The 21,504-nt window shown below is 43.7% G+C and overlaps 1 protein-coding gene across 1 annotated transcript; it reads right to left on the bottom strand.

The window, feature by feature from the left end:
• Nucleotides 1–1,106: 1,106 nt before the first annotated feature.
• Nucleotides 1,107–18,318, bottom strand: LOC148517808 (serine protease 33-like). Its single transcript, XM_088478169.1, has 5 exons — nucleotides 18,086–18,318; nucleotides 16,856–17,045; nucleotides 9,381–9,652; nucleotides 4,312–4,481; nucleotides 1,107–2,630 (listed from the first exon to the last, which is right to left on the bottom strand). Exons 1-5 carry the CDS (start codon nucleotides 18,120–18,122, stop codon nucleotides 2,400–2,402), a joined length of 900 nt encoding a protein of 299 aa, XP_088334295.1. The 5' UTR covers nucleotides 18,123–18,318; the 3' UTR covers nucleotides 1,107–2,399.
• Nucleotides 18,319–21,504: the final 3,186 nt, after the last annotated feature.

Here is a 21,504-nt window from a genome sequence, read left to right as displayed (position 1 = left end):
TGGTGGAACTTAGTCAAAGTTTGCAAATATGGCATTACTATGCTGTTTGTTACCACTAGAGGGAGCCCAGGGATGACACTTATGTACACTGTGCATAGGCAAACACAGGTGAGGTTTCCGGTTGCCTGGAAAGCCCCCTTCCCAGCCTACACCATGACCACAATAGAAATAGTAATATAGAATTTTACTAGTGCTGTACAGTATGTTCTTCTAAGTATTACAAATGAAATAATTAGCACCACCTGTGGATATTTTAACATGTGTCAGCCAGTAATAAATACATCTGTGCACCAACTTGGAGATCAGGAAAACATGCACTGTTAAGGGTGCACTGCTATATACCATCAATAGGGTTAATTATTAATACCATATAATAATACACTATCCAGTGCATGACAAGACCAATATGTACATATATGTCCATGGCAGTGCTAGGTTCTTCTGCTGCTCCCCCAGACTCCCAGACTTGCTCCCATGCTCTGGAATAGAGTCCACATCTGAAATACTGTAAAAACAGCTCAGGCAGGATGGCCCTACTGCCGCATTTAATGGGTTACTGTGATCACTGATCCTGTATATGCTGGAATTATGACAAATAATACACTTTGTATGACGCATATTAAAGCTGGTTAAGTGCTAGTAATTATGCCTTCTTCGTTGGACTGGTCACACTCACTCTAAAATCAGGCATTTGGAAACCCCCTTCTAGAAATCCTGCGTTTGCCACTGCTGTGTATTCATTAACAGCATTCTTCAGACACCATTATATTCCACAGACCAGCCCTGTTCGATATTACATATGCAAAAACTGTGGGTATGTCTGTGGTGCTGGAATATAGATACACTGTGTTATATAATACATACCACCATGACAAGTAGTAACGACTCTCGCTGCAATGTTGTTACTTGTAATTAGACCTGGAATTTATAAGCCCTATTGGATCGTGGGATCTATTTCAGTCAACATACAGTATACTGTATCAAATAATAAAGGATTTGAAAAACAAGGGGACTATCTTTCTTATTCTCTTGTACCCTGTGAGCTGAAAACAAAAAAGATGGGTCATGCAAAGTATTCTCTAATATACATTTTATGAAGCCATTGTTATAATGTAACCATGGTGTTAAATTCTTCACTCCCAGGAAAAATTAAAAGATGTAACAAGAATAATATAAGAAGCCAATAAATACTTTCTGAACCAATGGTTATAATGTCTGGAGTGTTAAATTCTCTATTTACAGAAATTATAACAAAATGTAACAACAATAATATAAATCTGCCGATAAATAATTTCTGAACCATGAAAAATAAGGTACGTTGAGATTACAACATAAAACATCCTAGGCAGTACAAGGTTTAAAAAATAAGAACAAAAAATGTCCATAAAATAAAAGTAAAAAAAAAAATAGTTACACTTATCCAACAATTACAACGCGTTTTGCTGTTTCACAGTCTGCTTCCTCAGGGAATACTTTAGTGAGTGAGGTTTAGGTCCTTATAAAGGATGGATTGGCCCTGATTTAATTGGTCATTGCAGGGTAAAAAAAAAATCAAAAAGTCAAAAGAAATGTCACACTGGAACCATATACTTGTACTGGTAACAGCAAATCTTAAACCAGTCATATAATTATTATTGACATTTAGTGTATAATGCATTAGAATCTCCCAGAAGCGACTCTCTCAATAAGATCTTTGATTCCTTAACATTTTTGTTTAGTCTTCAATTCTAGAAACAGATGGTTTAGTCTATTTTGTATCCACATTTCCACTATTTCTTTATCTGTGATCCTTTTCTCTCCCCTGCATCCTCTTTTCACATTTTGATTTTTTTCCCCAAAAAAATTACATCAATTAAATCAGGGCTCCCGACAAGCTTGCAGCTTTATAGGTAACGTATTCCTGTATACACACCATCATCTGAGTTACATAAGGGAATCACCTGAGCTCTATGTCGCCGCACTTCCAGCGCGTAGAAAAAGGCCTCTTATTGCAAAGGAGCTACTCATTTAGGGGATATTTCTCAAAGCTTGGAGAGAGATAAAATTGTAAGGGATAATGTACTAACCAATCAGCTTCTCACTTACATTTAACAGGCTGTGTTTGAAAAATGTCAGGAGCAGATTGGTTGGTACTTTATCTCTCACAATTTTTTTTCTCTTCAAGCTTTGATAAATACCCCCCAATATCTTGTTCTATATCAGTGCAAGTTATCATAAATTTAAATGCCTGCAGACTGCCCTACACAATGACTTATCGTGAGCTCATGGTATTCTTTGCTGTTGTACAACATCGAACATGAATATAGTGAATATATTTACAGAAACAGATCGATTTGATGTTTTTACACATTTAATACATGTTGGATCCGTGTTCAGTCTCCTGGACAGACCTGATTAGTTTAGATCTTCAGTAAGGAATATGCACAGAGTACTGCAGCAATGAGAAGTGATGGGGGGAGGCTAGGCACCAGAGCTGACGCTCCATTTTGATCAATCCAAGCCTTATGAGAAGGCACAAATGTGTAAACGCCAGGTCGGTACGGGAGGGCACAACCAACGCCCCAGCTCACAATGCCGGCTTGGTACCAAAGCCCCTGTACTTTACACACCAGGGGTCCGCCGGAGTCTCCCTGCAAGACAAGAAATGATTCCCTGAGTAATGTGCTAGTTACTATCTTAGTTGTACATGAATAAAACTCTACATATCCTCAAACTAGGAGGACGGTTGGCCCGATTTCGGTGACAATTGTGCGATATGTCCCCCTAAGTGATGCACCTTCAATGCTGCATATACCTGCGGCAGGTGTAAGTGACAGTGACTTTAGGTGAAGGACAGGGGGAAAGATGGCGGCCAAGCAGTAGGCTCTGGGCTTACCCCCAAGGGCGAGTCACACCCACAACGTGATGCGCACTGTCTGTCCCAAATCCAAATCAGAAATCTTGGGAGTCATTTTTAATAAGAAGTAAAGAGAAGCAAAATTAGGCAACTGATTAGACCAACATTGATCCCCAGAGGAATTCTCCTTACATGAGGCTTATACTGTATGAGAGACTTCTGTGCACCTGGAATAACTGATAATGAGAATATGTCAGACCCTTAGGGGTCTAGTTACTAAGCAGTGTTAGGAGACAGAGTGAAAAGTGATAAGGTGCCAGCCAATCAGCTCCCAACTGCCATCTCACAGGCTGTGTTTGTAAAATGACAGTTGGGAGCTGATTGGCTGGCACCTTATCACTTTTCACTCTGTCTCCTAACACTGCTTAGTAACTAGACCCCCTAGCACCAGTTCAATCAGTGCATGAAGAGACCAATTTCCACTTTTTACTAAGTACATCAGTATTACTTTTTGGGGTATATTTATAAAAGTGCAGGTTTTTAGAAGTGTAGATGTTGCCCATAGCAACCAATCAGATTCTAGCTACAGTATTATCTTCTAGAAGGTGCTAGACACATGTTAAATAGAATATGATTGGTTGCTATGGGCAACATCTCCACTTATAAAAATGTAAATATAACCCGCTGTCCACTTTTCTCCTGTGGGATTTTCGCAAAAAATAAATAAATATATAATATTACTATATACTGTATATATATATATATATATATATATATATATATATATATATATATATATATAGTTCATTAGTCACCCACAGGAAATGGAAATTTTAGACATTGTATAGAGCTTGAACACTAGAGGAGCAAAACTGAGACAACATTTTGAAGAATTTAAGTTTGTAGACAGAACATGTGGTTTTGCAGTACAATCCTATGCGATTCGCTCTTGCATCGCCATTGGTGGTTGTTATAATGGTTGTACTGTTTTTGTAAACCTATGGAACTTATAGTATGGTATAGTATAGTATAGTATAGTATAGTATAGTATAGTAAATACAGCTGGGACCAGTATACACAATACATTCTGCTATGTGCATGGTGCCTCCTGGGCAGGACTATAACTACTTAATACCAAAGGTGCACTGCTGGCCGGGATGTGCAAAGTTTCATGGCTGATGGAAGAACTAGAGGGATATATAATGGAAGTATATATATTAGAAGAGTTTTGCAAATGTTGCTCCTCTTTACCTGTCACCTACACAGTGAGGCTGCCATTTTCTAGGCTCATCGCCATGTACGAGTCTGATGCCTTAATGATGTCATTAGAACTTGTGAATGGATAAGTTGCATGGATATCATTTCAGCTGACAAAATGGCAGCCTCCGCTATGACTATTTGTTGGGTACATCACTACCTATGAGACCCCCTGACATGTATCCTGGCAATAGGGCACTTCGGAGGAGCGGGCTCACCTGGCAGGAGTCCTTCTGTCCAGCCTGGTAACCAGCACAGACCTGGTCAGATGCGATTATTGGCACGTTGTTACTTATCCCTGAGCTGACGTGGTACATCAGGTCACAAGAAGTTCTGCTAATAAACGGAGTCATCACTTGCTGGAGGGTCATGGGGGGCGATAAGGCTGCTGTGAGGAGATAGAAGTAAAAGGCTAAATGCTGATATACAGGACCTGATTGTCACCCCTCTGGTACAGTGTCTCCAGTTCTGCCCCATTACATCCCATCTGCACAGTCCATACACCACGTTACATGTGTGCTCAGGTTACACTGACACATCCCGTAGACCTCAGGACAACATTGCTGTGTGACTGGATCCGACAGTCCCCCCAGGAGCCTCTGTAACCTGGCTGTAGCAATATGTAGCACTTATACTAATGTATTCAGTGCCTATTTCCCTATAGAGTGTAAGCCTGCGAGCAGGGCCCTCTTACCCCTCTGTCTGCTGCCGATTGACCAGTTTTGTTGTATAACTCTTTTGCTACCAATTGTAAAGCATATCAGAATATGCTAGCGCTATACAAGTAAATGTTATTAATAAATACATTTGTCTATGGAAGTCATGGGTGCCCTAGGGTTATGGAGATAACTTGATACTACTAAGAAAAATACAGCTTAAAGGACATGGTGGTTGGGCTACAGTGTGTTGCTAAACCTTTGCTGAGCTTCCCACGTCATCCACTATTCCATCAGCACTGTTATTATTATCTGTTGTATAACCACTAAACAAAATGACATGCAGTATATAGCCTATCTATGCAATGTATTACCACTGTATGGCCACTAGAGGGCAGTCACTGATTAGCAATAGCTGGACATTACTGAGGTGACAGTCTGTATAACTAACCCTGTAATGTAATGTCAAATAATGACTGGGGTCTTGTAATTCCATGAACACCTCTATAATGGTGCATATACACGGTCAGATTTGTCAGACTTGTCAGATTTGTCAGATGAACGATTGAACGATTTGAACGATCTGAACGATTTTTGACTGCATTAAAATGAATGGAATCGTCCAAGTCTGACTGCAAACACATCAGATGTCAGAAATCGTTATCTGACCATCGGGAACGCGCATCGTTGATCGTCCATCGTTCAGGCATGTCAGATATGAACGATTTTCCTTCAGATATGAACGACTGAACGATTTTTAAATCGTTATCGTTCATATCTGAAGGAAAAATCTGACCGTGTGTATGAACCATTATTGTGGTGATTTACTAACACCAAAACCGCCAAGAAAGCAAGGCATAGAATAGAATAGAATAGGAAGCCTGGGTTTATTTAGCAAACCTGCCCACATAAATGACTAGGCTCAGACAGATTTGATTGATGAAACAGTATGTAACTGAATTGATTTTGACAGGCAACAATTGATAGACAGGAATATCATCCAAATGGACTATGTAGCATTATGATGTCTCTCACCAGTCATGACTGATCTTTAACAGAAATACACAAATAAACAAAATATAAAACAACCGTAATCAACTGTGTATGTGATGCTTAGTAAATGCCACCCTATTTATATCTCCTACTGCTTTCCTATAACTTTCTCCTTCTCCACTAAACACTTCTCACAGACCCACAGGGGTAAATTTACTAAAGTGAGAGGTTTTTAGAAGTGGAGATGTTACCCATAGCAACCAATCAGATTCTAGCTATTATCTTCTAGAAGGTGCTAGACAAATGTTAAGTAGAATCTGATTGGGTGCTATGGGCAACATCTCCACTTCTAAATACTCTCACTTTAGTAAATATACCCCACAAAGTGAGAACAGCCGCCTGTCTGTGCCTATAGAATCTAGTTCACTATAAATGAATATGAATTGAATAGATTCTAATACAGAGTAGTTTCAATAGAAACTGCTATAGAACAAGCCGCAGTAGGTTGTGTATTGTAATCCGGTGGGGATCAATAGCAGATTATCAAAACCAACCTTTAGTAAATACTAGCAATTTGACATACAAACCGCCGTCAGTCTCTCACGCGCAAAAGGGGTTACGTCCTCCTTTCAATATTTAACAAACAGCCATAAACTAAAATGACGTGAACGACTCTAATAGAGCGCCTATACCCCAATACAGACAATATACAATCTGCAACTCTCCTTTAGAATAATAATTATTTAATAGTATATTAAATATTCCATAAAAAACAGGACTAATAATCCCACATAAAGGACATATAAGCAACAATATTGCACAGATATAATAATATTTAGGAGTTTATATGAAATAATTTCATGCAAAGTAACACATTTTAACCAAATGTCTTTTCTGTGCACACAGAATCCTGATGTATCTTTTCCTCCTTTCAATGTATCAAAAGCACTTTGCTATAGAGATTTTGCTAAGACAAATCCCTGAAGGTCTCACAGTCAATACTGTAGTAAGGGTATATCCAGTGTTTGCATATATATATACATATATATATATATATACATATATATACACACATATATATATCTCCACACTTCCTGTTAAAGGAGTGAAATTGCAGGGGTAAATAATGATATGTAGCTTGTAGCATAAATATGATGCAGACTGATGTAATAAACCTGATTGTTGTATAATACAGCTAGGAATCACTGGGTCCAGTCCATATGTACAAAGTTGTTCACATCCAGGGCTGCTGGTATTCTCACCTAGTGAAAAGCCCACTTTTCTCCACTTGCAGCGCTCGCCGCGGTCTTACCCGGAGCTCTGTAGCACAGCGCCGCTGTGTCAGTGCACGCTCCACGCTGCACTGTGGGCTCGGCACAAGGTAGAAATCTCTGCTCCTTCTTTAGAAGTGAATGGCAGGGGTAACGCTATTCAGAGAACGCGGCGAGCGCTGCTTCACATCGTGCTGCAGAAGTGGAGAAAAGTTGATTTTCACTGGGTGAGAATACCAGCAGCCCTGGATGTGAACAACTTTGTAATAGCAAAGTGCTTTTTATACATTGAAAGGAGGAAAAGATACATCAGGATTCTATGTGCACAGATGAGAGACATTGGGCTAAAATGTGTTACTTTGCATGACATTATGTCATATGAAACTCCTAAATATAATTGTATATGTGCAATATTGTGGCTTATATGTCTTTTATGTGGGATTATTAGTCCTGTCTTTTTCTGATAGATTTAATATACTATTAATAAATAATTATTATTCTAACAGAGAGTTGCAGATTGTATATTGTCTCTATTACAGTTTAGGCGCTATATTAGATTCCTTCACGTTTCAGCATTTTGGCTTTTTGGGGAATTAGTAATGATCCTTTAGAGCAGCCAGTCCAGTACTGGTGAATGAGGTGGCGCACTATAGAAATATTATCTATAAACTAAAATTATTCCCGGTTGTCACTGTATCACTTACACCATCTGTAGATGGCGAGAGCAATATGGTGCCAGCAATGGAGACCCAGCAACAACCTTTCCGGCTTCAGGGAAGCCTTCCACGCGCACTTGCAGACTGGTGATAGGCTGCCAGGGACAGAGCAGGAGAGAGGGAGGACGTAATGGGGAGTACCAGTGGCATATTAGTTAGTATTACTGCAATACTAAATTAAATACAGTATGCTGCTGGTAATAAGTTCAGTTACATGAGGCCCTATGTCCCTGACCTGGATCACATGGGCAATGGAAGCCCACCTCTCACTAATGTACATACCACCATTCATGTACTGATCCAATCCGTATCGTTTACTGGGCAGCAGCGTCAATCTGCTCCCTCCAGATTTTCTATTTATGTTACATTTATTTACATTACAAGGTGAGTATTGGCTTTATATCCGCAACACCTCAAAGGAGGAGAGGGGATCTGCTGTACCTTAGGACCTTGTGAGGGAGACTACAGTTCCAGGGGGAAGGTGATATACCCAGGAACCAACCACTGTTATCCCTTTATCCCTTCTTAGAGGCCCTGTCTGGTATGCAGTAACCATATCTTATGGGGATTTTTTATGGCTTTTATATGTTAATAAATGGTAAACAATTTACACTATGAGGAGCGGCCTCTATCATTTCTCTGAGGTAATAAGGATATATTGGTACATTTCTATTGTGATGGGGAGAAGTGAGAGATTGTGGAGTGATCCATTCTGTACACAGATCCGGACTGTCTCAAGGTCCATAACTCGCCCATTTAAGGTCAGCACAGTAGACAACCAATGAGGAATTTACATTTGGAAACAAATTTTTTATATTCTGGATTTTGTTTCTTGTACTTTCTGCATGTACTATATGCCCGGTGTCTTCAATTAAGAACAGCACCAGGTGGCCATCCTGTTGTTATTTTGGTGTATATATGGGAGGGATGGTGACCTTTGGGTTGGACCCTTGTCGCTGAATCCAAAGCGTGGGTTTATAACACACTTTTTGTCTGTAGAAAATCTGAAATGGGGTTTGCTGCCATTTGTAATGCAGACCGCACCATGATCCACCAGTCTACGCCATGATCCACCTGACCAGGCCATGATCTATCAGACCACAACATGATCCACTAGACCATGCCATGATCCAGCAAATCAGACAATTATCCTCCAGAGCACGACATGATCCACCAAACTGGCCATGATTCACCAGACCACACAATGATTCACCAGACCAAGCCATGATTCACCCAACAACGCAGGCATTATCCAGACCATGCACCGATCCACCACACCAGACCATTATCCAACAGACCATGACAATGATGACATGATCCACAAACTGGCCATGATTCCTCAGACCACTCCATGATCCACCAAACTGGCCATGATTCACCAGACCACACAATGATTCATCAGACCAAGCCATGACGTACTCTTGACCTCCTGTCACATTTGTCCTATCCTGAGTTGTATTAAACACTTTCAAATGATCAGCCAGGATCAAAGTTTGATCTAACAGGTGTCTCCTGTATTATCTTGAAAAGTGGAGAATATCTTCATTTAATTTGGGGCAGAGCATAAAGATAAAACATGCATGCTTGGGTATTTTGTGATACACAGTCCAGCAGGAAGATACAAGTCATATAATTCCTTTTGCACCCTCACCTCCAGAGGCCGTGTTGCCCCATCCAGTTATCCAGCACTCCATGCCAGAGGAGAAGTTCAGCGATGGTGAAGGCAAACAGACTGGCAGGATGTAGTTAGTGAAGGTGAGAGAACTTGATAGTCTCACCAGAGCGATGTCTCCGGCTGTCCCTGTCACACTGAATGTTGAGTTAATAATGATCATCTGCACATTGGATGTGATCTCGTGTGAATTGTAGAAAGATTGCTGGTAGGACCCCAGGTAGACTTGGTAGTCAGATGGAATCTTTGAACTGTGGACAAAACAATTTGCATTAAGTTACTATATGAATTATTTATTGGATCAACCACTTGGGGAGATGTATCAACCCTTGGAGAGAGTGGAGACAGATAAAGAACCAACCAATCAGCTCCTAACTGTCATGTTGCAGACTGTGGGCTCCATTTATTGAGGAACCTCCAGCGGTATAGCTTGTTTAGTATCGCAGTGATACAAATTAATCTGCCAATGTTATTCATCATTACTCACCCCTCTGGTGAGGTCCAGCACGTCCTCCTTGTCGGCGGGGTCCTCTGCTGACTCACTGCCAGCGACTGACTGCTCTGTCATGTGTGACGATCAGTCTGCGATTGTGCATGACTGATTATCGCGGGCAGGGACCCGGCAGTACCTGGAAGGCTTCGCTAAAGCTGGAGGGGCTGCTGTCGGGTCCCCTTTTCCGGCAATAGGGAACGCATCGCTATCGCCATCCAAAGAGTAATGCAGTGACAAACAAACAGTGGTAATCTTTGATTACCGCTGTTTGTTAAGTACAGAAAGGATGATATAACCCCTTAAGTGACTGCTAAAGGGGGTTATTCAAAAATAACAAGGGCTGATGGGTTGGCACTTATCTCTCTCCACGCGTTGATACATCTCCCCCAGAATCGCACGCACGGTACAGAACATGCTGTAGCAACAGTTTGGAAATGTTTTGCAACACGACCAGGTCATGAGTCTGATATTGTATGGAATAAATGAGGGAATTCTGCTTTAGATATGATCAGCATCCTAAGAGCACTTACAGGATATATTACAGGGTTACTGCACCTAATAGCAGCATTCCTGTTATAATAAATCTAGACCGATATATACAGTTATTTACTGTGATGTAAAAAAAAATGACTTTAAACGTCCCATTTATACGTATTGATGGGCTGATCTTCTTCCAGGTTCTTTACCAACTGTCCCCAATTACTTAGCGCTGCAGAGAATCCATTTCATATTCTTAGTAAAGCACAAGGACAAATGACTACAATATATATTCAAATCTGCTCATTACTTACTGGAGAATATACAGAAATATTTTGGCATCTATGAAAACATGTGATGAGCTTAGTAATGCTAGGGCAACAACGCAGAGGCGGTCTAAGAGAGGAGGGGGCCCGCGTGCAGGTTCCCATCGGCATTGTCAGGGAGCGTTTGTGTGAGGTAACGGGATGGGTGTGTTGTAACCATTTTTAGGGAGCGTCAGAGCCTGCGTCTGTGATCCTCTATGCAGTGGCGGCCCTTCCCAGTGGCAAACGCAGGATTTTCAAAGGGGGGTTTCCATAATATATATATATATATACAAACAGCATTCATACACACAACTTCTAAGCATACTCACGCACAGCGTACACACAGATACACACACACATAAGCATACTTACACACAAGATACCTACATATATACATAGTTACACACCGCATACATACATACATTCATACATAGTCACACACACACACGCATACATACATACACAAATATCAGTATACTTACCGAGGGCTGAGGAGAGAGGAGGAGGAGGAGGAGGGTCACCGCTGGAGCCCGTGTGAGCGTAGTTGCTGCGCTCGCCATGCGTAGCAGCTCCTTCCCGGCGATCTCCTCCTGAAGACTTGGAGCTGAGCCAGACCCAGAACAGCTACACCAGGATGACGACGACCACAGCGATAAGGGCTGCGGCCTTCAGGGCACCTGACCACCCACACGGAATGATGGGAAACACCGGGAGACAAGCGGATGCTCCATCCCCTACTGCCGCCGCTCCAAAACGCGCCCCCTCACAGCACAGCAGGGACAGTGTCTCACACAACAGCGCTTCCAGCCCGGCGCCCGCTGCACCTGTATCTCCTTTACAGAGAGTTCTGCCAACCTGAACTCTCTGTCTGTGGATCCGCGGCAGCTCCGTCGAGCCCGCAGTCAGTGCAGAGACGGAGACAGTGCTGTCTCCGTCTCTAAAAAAAAATTATTTGGTCAGTCAGGGGGGGTTTCTGGGTACTCTGAAACCCCCCCTGCGTGCGCTACTGCTTCCCCCCGCTGTGTCACCTGGTGCGAAGAGTGATTCTGTGAACGCGGCAAGGCCTATGCCTTGCCAAAAGGGGACGTGGCTTCATGGACAGGGGGTGTGGTCATGCTGGAAGGGATGTGGCATCATGGCCGAACCCCCCCCCCAGTGGTCCCATCACTGTGCTTATTACTGGGGGGCAGAGGGGGTGCCGGAGGTGTGGACTGCCCTGTGTGCAGTGCCGGCCGGCTCCCTCACCGTGACAGGAGCCGACTGCTGCACTTAATTATACAGTGCAGTCCTGTCACTGAAGGGGAGTCTGCAGCTTGGTGTCACCCCTTGGTGGGTGACACCCACATGCGGATCGCATTCCCTGCATCCTCCTTGTGACGCCACAGCCTGCATGCAGGGAAAATGTCTCTGACGTCTCAATTCTCGCGTCCATTCTCAGTAGCTATAGGGTTACTCAGAACTGTGATAATGGCAGGATCTGTGATCAATGCTGCGTCTTTGTACGCAGATGCTTGAATATGCAAATCTGCAGGTGGGCGTCTCAATACGAATCCGGACGGCTGCGCCATTTGCATAATATCACGCAGCTGTAACGAGTAATAAGCCCATAGCAGTAAGAATGAGATGGTCAGAGCTGTATGCTACATGCGGAGAGAGATTCATTTTACTGGTCAGTCGTAAAACAATCAGAACATTCCCAGTAAGTACGAAGAATTCCTGGAAATAAGGAGCAGCTGTAATATACAGTGCTATGGCGCATGTCTGCATGGTGGTAATCGCAGAGACACCTAATAAAATTACCGGATTATACTGTACATTATAATGACCTTCAATTATAATGAAACAATGCAGCTGAACAACAGAGAATGAGCATGGAAAATAAGCGCCGTATGGCGAGTTGTCAGATCAGTTTCCGCCTGATTCGATGTTGCATGAGAATAAATGTGAATACCCTCCTGTATTCAGGGCCGGCTGTATTAGTGCGACTTACAGAACAGCACAGCTGGGCTTCCAGCGCACATGGTCACACTGTCATGAAATATTTGTGGCTTATTCCCCCGAAAACACACGTTTTTGCCTTTTTGGCAGGGTAACTGCATATAATTAGTATCATCCCCATGTATGAAGGAGAGACTGTAGCTGATGTCTCCGATACCTGCTGGGATCCCTCCATTCCCGCTGACAGCTGCAGCCCCCATAGGTTTCTATAGGGGATATGATGCTGCCAGATTTAACAACTTCCGGAATGTGAAGCCCCTAAAGCTGGCATTAGTCTGTGTAGCCTATAGGCTACACGTCGCATAATTAGCCGGCAGACCGAGCAGAGGGTTCCCCCGGAACGCTCCCCGGCAATGGCAGCCACGCATGCGCAGTAGCCCCTGTAGCTCTCCGGCACTTCGCAGAGATGGGTTCCATACAGAGCCCCTGTCTCTGCGGGTGCCGGATAATACATTCCACTATGCGCTCGGAAACGGGTCGATTGTGGCCCAGTGCGCATGCACACGATGGAGCTGGCTCCGTCGTGCACATGCGTGAGACCCGGATAGTGACGGGCAAACCGTTGCTGCGGGTCTCGTACCAAAGGGGGCGTGCTGTCAATGGTGAGTGACAGCACGCCCCCTTTGGTGGGCGGGCCGGGGGCATGGCTGCCCAGATGGAGGCATTCCCTTGTTAGAGCTGAAACCTCTCTGGGGCTTGCGGCAATGAGACCCTACCACAAGGGTCTCATCGCAAGCCCGATGGTCGCGATGGTCTTGACCATCACGACCATCTTCCTGGCCGCTCGCTATAGCTGTGGGTGGTCACCCACAGCTATGCGAGCGACCAGGAGGCCGCTCTAAAAAACAGAAGGCCGGCCCTGATTCCACAAAGATTTCATGTACCTGGCCGCTGTGAGAATATGCTAATGAATACATTATCCCATTACTTACCTTCGGGATCCCGGCTCCGGTATTCTTTTAAGTGTTAGGATTCTGAATGTATCCCACACGAACAAACAAACAAACATGTAACCCTCCCTTTAACAACTAAAGGGACACCTGGTTATGTTACGATTATCCTAGGATGTACCTACCATTCACAGCCTATTAAATGAGGTACCCTTATATCAGTGCCTCCACCCAGATTTATATTTTATGAAAAATATTTAGGCCAACCAGGGAAAGCCCATACAGAGTAATGACAAGTTGTGGGGTGTTAGTGTATATAGTATTCATATAATACAATTTTCAATATTTGACAAACCCAATCAATTATTTTCTTTCAGGTCCTGGTTCTAAACAGCTCGTCGATAAATGGTTTTCTATTATATTATTTATAAAAGAAATCAACATATGCTGGTCAATGTAATCCAAGGTTATTTCATATATCTATAAAACATATTATTCTACAATATCATCTTAAACAGTTACTCTAAGCCTGGATTGTGGTGAATAAACTCCCTAATAACAATTAGTTCAGGATCTACATAACTCTGCCAATGTGTGAAAGTCCCGGATAAAGGCCCTCATTCAGAGCCATACGCTCTGAGCAGAGCGCACGCTCTGAATGAGGGCCGCCCTCCATAAAAATGGAGCGCCCTCCTGGACGCTTGTATAGCTGTGGGTCACCACCCACAGCCTATACGAGCGTGCAGTTTGATGGCCGCGATGGTCTTGACCATCGCGACCATCGAAACTGCGAGCCGGAGCCTGCGGTTGAAGTTTTCAACCGCAAGCTCCGGAGTGATTTTCGCTCTATCAGAGCCAAAATCACTCCCACTGACATCACTAGTGATGTCAGTGGGCCGGCTTCTGACGGGAGGTGTTCCCGTGGGAACGCCCCCGTCAGGGAGGCACGCCCCCGGCACGCCCACCAAAGGGGGCGTGCTGTCAATCAACATCGACAGCACGCCCCCTTTGATCAGACACAACGAGCGAAGGACTTTCCTTCGCTCGTCGTGTCTGGCGCATGCGCACGACGGAGCTCCCTCCGTCGTGCGCATGCTCAGTGCAGAACATCGACCCACTTGCGAGCGGACAGCCGCTCGCGAGTGGGTCTGAATCAGGGCCAAAGTCTCCTGGCAGCGGAAGGAAATAGTCTATCCCTTATTAATAACTAACTGACACCTCCACAAGAACGGGACCAAGACTGTTGCTCAATGGAGCGATTTCACCTTCTCCTACACTGAATAAATATACAATCCTCAATAGAGTGGCAGGAGTCACAGTGAGAGATTATAGTTGATATGCTATATTCCCCTCACAGCCTTCTATTTCACTAGGTTAATACTTTGTGGTATATTTACTAAGGTGCGGGTTTTTAGAAGTGGTTTTGTTGCCCATAGCAACCAATCAGATTCTAGCTATTACCTTCTAGAAAGTGCTAGATAAATGTTAAGTAGAATCTGATTGGTTGCTATGGGCAACAAAACCACTTCTAAAAACCCGCACCTTTGTAAATATACCCCTTTGTGTTCCTCTCTGTAGCTTGTTTCTATTCTCCTGATAATGTTGCAGCCTATAATCCCCTGGAGGCTGAATTGGTAAGAATATTATAAAGTATACTCTATAGGGGCAGCAAGGTATAAAATCAGCCTTATATATGCAGCGTTGTTAATCATTAATCTGGCCTCTGATCCTTCTTCTGGAACGAATGTATTAAGGAAGGACAAAGTCTGTCTATGTGAGGTGCATTGGAATGACTCTACTCCATACGTACAGCACTCCTGCTGTGCCTCTGCAGGTCCGTTAATGCCAGCAATGGGAAGAAACAATGGCGGCTCCTACTTCATTCCCCGCGGTTAGCACGAGACTGAAGTCTGGTATCTGCTGGGCTGGCTATAATACACAGCTTCTCCCCCGATCCCGAGCTCTGCCGCTACCGCTACCTGACCCGGATGTCGCAGTCTCTCTGATCTCTGTCTTGCTCTCTACAGCCAACCACTATGATGCAGCCTACGCCGGATACCTTTCTCTCTCCAGCCACCGCTTATCTTCCGAAGTGCGATGCCTCTTCAGCAACTATATCGCCCCTCACTGGTTAGTACGCCTCCGACTCCCATCAGCAGTCTTCTAGCTCTCAACGCTGCGCTCTGAGACCAAGGTACCGCACTGGAGAGAGGAACCACAGACCGTCCGCACCTCTGCTGTCTCTCTCCTCTCCAACCGACACTTGCCAACTGCCCACCAACCTCCGCTTCTCCTCCACCTATGGCTCCAGCCTTCAGATCCCCTCGTGCCCCTTCTAGTATTTTCTAAGACACAGACCCTTACCCTGAGTGCTTGTGTTCTTACCATGACTTCTACCACCCTGTACAGCATATACATATCTTAACTATCATCAGTTTACATATATACACATTGTATATTAATTGGAGATGAAATACTAAGACTAAAACATTAAATATATGATGCATATATATATATATATATATATATATAATCCTATGACACACGGACACTAGCCCCACACGGCTACAACCAGACCAATGAATTTTATATATAAGATTTGTCTCTCTGTCGCATTGTTGCTGTGTGGTAAATAACTATGTAAGATTTGGAAGCTTTACCTTGAGTGTTGTGGACAATATTCAGCAACAAATAAACAAACTTCTTCATATATATATATATATATATATATATATATATATATATATAGTCCTATATAGATTTATGTAAGTCTTGTCTCTGTCTCAGTGATTACTTTACAGTCCACCTCGCACCCATATTATCTAATACTTACCTCTCTGAGTTACCAAATTGGGTGTCTCAGCCCTGCACAAAATGCCGGAAAGTGGCCGCCGTGGCCATTTTTCCAGTGTTTTCTGCATGTGCAGTGAGGAAATCGCTGGGAAAATGGCGCGGCACATGCGTAGTAGACTGTACTGATGCTGCGGGCGCCGGTCAGCCACGTCAGTCTGCTGCCGGTCATGGGGAGAGAGAAGGGGGCCCCAGACGGGGAATGCACATGGGCCCCCTCCTCTCTTAATACGCCCCTGGGCCCAAGATTTGATCACTCTCCCCCACAGTCATGTCTCCGGCTGCAAGTGTAAGCATCCTGCAGTCATGACGCTGCTCATCCCTGATATCAGCCCATTTGGCTTACTCATTATGGGGTGTTAAATCAAGACAAAAGAAAAAAGATAATTGAGAAAATACACTGTTGGGGGAAATCAGAGAGTAAATACAGGAACCTACTATTTGAAGCAATGAGCAGCGGTCAGCACAGACATTCTGGAGATCAGCGACCCACCACAGATGTGGCTGCCATGATACCGCAGACTGGCCTGCCAAGGCCACGACCCTTCAGCGGCGTCTGTCCCGCCCACGATCCGATTAGAGACCACGGGGGATCCACAGTCTGCGCACAGCAACGGTGATGGCAAAACTGAGGAAGAGAAGAATTCACTGTGACCGTCTCGAACATATGTTGGTGACTGACAATGACTTTACTGACACAATTTATTACATCTGACTAACTAACTAATAATCCTAATATCTGTAGGAAAATGTCAGTTAGGGGCAATGGCTGCAGGGTGCCAGCGTCCCAGCAGTTGCTCCAGTACCCCAGCGATTCTGCTCTGAACCCCTAATTGTGGGTGTTTTCGGATTTCAGAGATCCGGACCCTCACATCTCTATTTAATACGCGAATGGACCCATTGTGCATAGATTCCAATCAGCCTATAGATGATGTACATACCCTCAGAATGTTTGTCAATAAAATAGTGTAGATTGATTTGTTAATCTTAGGGTGTCAGCTTGCTGGACAAGGTATTTATAAAGGTATTAATCAAAGTGCACCAAAGGAGCCACCCCATCCACAAAAATTAGGACACCCACGCCGTCTCTAAGCCTTGCCTATGTGGTATCGCCCTGTCGCACCCCAGTCCCAACTCTCTGAATGTAACTGCAGGTGCAATGGAAATGCCAATGACTCTGCATCGCCCGCGCTCCTAATGCGCCTATTTTTGCAGAGTGCGCAGTGTGACTTCACTTATAGGGCCATATTTAATAACGAGTGGTATTCTTGTTATCACTTGTTAATAATCGTAAATGGTGCTCCAACCAATCAGCTCCTAGGGGGTATATTTGCTAAAGTGCGGGTCTTTAGAAGTGGAGATGTTGCCCATAGCAACCAATCAGGTTCTAGCTATTATCTTCTATAAGGTGCTGGATAAATGTTAAGTAGAACCTGATTGGTTGCTATGGTCAACATCTCCACTTCCAAAAACCCGCACTTTAGTATACATACCCCCTAACTGTCATGTGTTTGAAACTCTGCAACAACCCGGCTGGTTTTACATTAGCCACATTGATGACATTGCTGAAAATATGCAGAATTGTTTGGTAACTGACTGGAGAGACAGAACAATATATAACCCGAAACAGTGGTAGGTGGCCGGTTATCCACCTAAGCAGTCACTTACCCACCACTAGCAGTAGATGGAGGAGTGTCGGGGTCATGGCTCAGGTGTTGTGTTCGGGGTCCTGTAGGTTGTTACTGGAGTATGACCTCAAAAATGTTCTCCATTTATCCAGGTGACATGGTCCTCTTCCTGGTGACTGTCAGCTCTGCTGTCCACCCAGGTCAATCCTCTGCTTGGTACTGATCTACACAGAGATCTGCGGAGTTTCCTGTCTACTCAGGGTCATCACATGCAGCCACTGTGTTCCTATAACAACTCAGGTTGAGCAGGAATGTACCCCAGCAACACGGTGATCGGCATCTAACCAGAAATTCTGCTTTTGCTGTGCTGCTCGCAGTGCATTGTTACAGGAACAGTAAATGTGACTGCAAATACTGTATGTCCACGCCCGCACTATAACAACTCAGTACAATAAAAGAATAAGCAATCTATGGGAAACAATTGAAATGCTCTGCACCATGGGGGTAATATAGTGTACGCTGTTCAGTGCTACCCTGACATTGCTCTGCAGCTGTTATTGAGTAAAGTATTTACCTCTGCCTCCATTACAGGCAGCTTCAGCCTCTCGCAAACCTCTAGGACAATGTCATGTTGGGATCCCATACAGGTGAGAGCCCAGTCACCTCCGGTCACATAAGTTAGGTGCTCATTAGAGTTCCTGGGTCTTATAGTCTATATTGCAGATCCTGGTGTTGTTCCAGAACAATGGTCCTTGCTGCCAGTCCTGAGCTTTCGTCTGTTCTAGACCTCTGGCCGACCAGACTCCTCTCGCCCTGGTGTTGACCACCATTTGTAGCTGCACTGGTCAGCGACTAAAGCTTGCGGACAAGATCTGGAGGCAACTGAGTAGCTGGTGAAAACTATGAGAAAGGGGGCTCCTAAAGGTGAAGCCCACGAAGACCAGCGCCACTGATGACCATTATATGAATACAATGATGCTGTTTAAAAGTCAGTTCCTTTGACTGCACAATAATATTAGGGATGTAGTTAATAGACCTACCTGCGGCATCCCGGCTGACAAAATCCCAGGGCCGGAATGCTACTACCCGGCCAGAAGACCGGCGCCAGAATACCGACAGTAAGTTACATGATGACGCCAGAATCCCGACTGCCGGGATGCCAAACGTAAGTGTATCGGGGCGCAGGGTGGGAGTCACGAGGGGGATTAGGATTAGGCTAGAGGAGGGGGAGGTTAGGGTTAGGCACCACTTGGGGGGGTTAGGTTTAGGCACTAAGGGGGAGGGTTAGGTTTAGGTACCAAGGGGGGAGAGTTAAGTTTAGGCACTAATGGGGAGGGTTAGAGTTAGGATGGGGTGAGAGTTAGTGTTAGGATGTAGAAACAGAGGGTTAGGGTTAGGGGGAGAAGGGGGGTGGGTTACTATACATACCCACCCATTGTTTGGATCCTGAGCATCGGGGTGCCATTATCTGTATATTGACAGCAGGCATCCCGACTGCTGGGATTTCATACCCATTCCTATTATACATGTCTAAATGATCAGTTTATATTACCCAGTGTGGGTACAAGTATCAGGTCATGACCTTATGTGTGGTCCCAAAACAGGTTCTACCTGTCAGATACTTAGGACATTATGCTGCCTCTTTTGGGGACCTAGATCTATATCATTCTGTGAGGAGATAGGTATCACCATATTATACAGCTACCGACTGTACAGTGTGTAATACAGCCGCTAATGGCTCTGCACTTTATTCAGCCTCAAATGATCGTTCAGTATATTATACAACCCCAATTACCTAGGATATTGTGCAACACTATACACTTAAATGAACTAAGCAAAACGTGTCATTTCCCCCATAGCTGGCTCAGTGGGTAAGACGAGCCATACACCAAGGTTTTTGAGGCAAAGTGGTATTGTGCATTGCTCTGCACTTTGAGGCATATGCTCGGTGGGTAGCAAGTGGGTGCAAATTACACCAAAAATTTGTGTTTACTGCTTTGTTGTTGTACACATTTGCTCAGGTGCATCCTGCTCTGCACTGGAGGAAGATGCACCTAGTTTGCGACATGTCATCATCATCATTGTGTACTTATAGCCACCTCCGCATACGCAAATATTTGCTCCTCTGCACGTGCATAATTTGTACCACAATCTCCTAACGGAACTTTGCCAACATGAGAACACCAATTCCCAGCCTGTTTCACCTCTGTGGCCGTAAAGTGAGATGTGTTCAGAATTCCTACCACCCTGCCTGGATGTGATATCCCATCTGGCATAGTAATCACATGAGCTCCTTTATGTCTTGAAGCCTATTTTCAGTCCATGTTGTCTTGCTGGTGCATGATTATTTAATCTTTTATTTATTCATGTTAAAACAAGACCCCCTCAGAGAGCGGAGCTGACAGCTACTAAATCGGTAACTCTGGGGGGCATTCACAAACACCGAACATCCTTTTTTGCAGCACAGTTGCTTATATTCAGAAACACATCATTGTCCTATTAGAGTGTATGTAGGTGACCTCACTCATTGCGCTTTAGGAACTGCCCTCTGACAAATGCTCTCAGAAATACACACAGTGGAAAGAGTGAGAAGTCATAAGAAGTTTCAATTATGTCCTACATAAATCAGTGAGGGGTCACCAGGGATTTTTTCGATTACCATTGTACATTTAAACTTTTTTTTTTTCAATTGGAGGAATTGCGCATTTCTACACATTGCGAAGTGTTATTATGAGTCATAGCAAAATCTCTGGCACTGTAACTTAGAAAATGTGGGCCACATTTATTGCAGATACATCGATGACCTTTAATACTTTTTAATAAACTCCATATAATATATTACTACATACCTGAATGATAATTAACAAAAAGAGCACAAAATAATATTAAACAAAGTGCCCAATGATTAACAGTGGCTTGTTGCCCATTTTCAAGTAGTTAACCACTTCAGTATGTAATATATATTGAAGATACAAGTATCAGGAATGGTGAATATACAGGAAGATTGGTTCCTAGGCCTAAACTGAGGACCATAATGTCTACCATGATGACACACAAATAAGGACTCACAGCTTAGGACGTGTAGGTATGAATGACAATATTTACACTTTTTGCTGCAGGTTATTGCTCTCCTTTATCTGACATTTTAGCCTTAGAGTTGTTACAGTGTCTGCAATGTCTGTCAGTAGCCTTACTGATAGGACGTTTCTCCACATTGGAAATCTCACCACTAATATCTGCAGTTCTGACCAGCTCCCCGAACCTCTTCCAAGTAAATTGTCTTATTGGCAGTTTATATGAATAAAATTGTATTTCAGGTTTAGTGGTCACCGCTACTATAATAATGCAAAAATGTTCAGCTCTCTGTGATAACCTGCTAGTCTGATAACTTTTCATATGTTTATTTGGTGTCATGTTTCTTTATTCTGCAAATATAAAGCACTGTATAAATATTATTAT

The sequence above is a fragment of the Taudactylus pleione genome, unplaced genomic scaffold, assembly GCF_031769625.1.
Source record: "Taudactylus pleione unplaced genomic scaffold, aTauple2 ptg000209l, whole genome shotgun sequence".
Lineage (NCBI taxonomy): Eukaryota > Metazoa > Chordata > Amphibia > Anura > Myobatrachidae > Taudactylus > Taudactylus pleione.
Note: the sequence above shows the minus strand (reverse complement) of the source record. Positions and strands in the feature narration are given on the sequence as shown.

Coding starts and splice junctions, on each gene's coding strand:
- LOC148517808 (XM_088478169.1), bottom strand. CDS start 18,122: ATGACCCCGACACTCCTCCATCTACTGCTAGTGGTGG. Junction 17,046..18,085: donor CCATCTACTGCTAGTGGTGG/GTAAGTGACTGC, acceptor TCTCTTCCTCAG/TTTTGCCATCACCGTTGCTG. Junction 4,482..9,380: donor GGGCAACACGGCCTCTGGAG/GTGAGGGTGCAA, acceptor ATCTCCTCACAG/CAGCCTTATCGCCCCCCATG.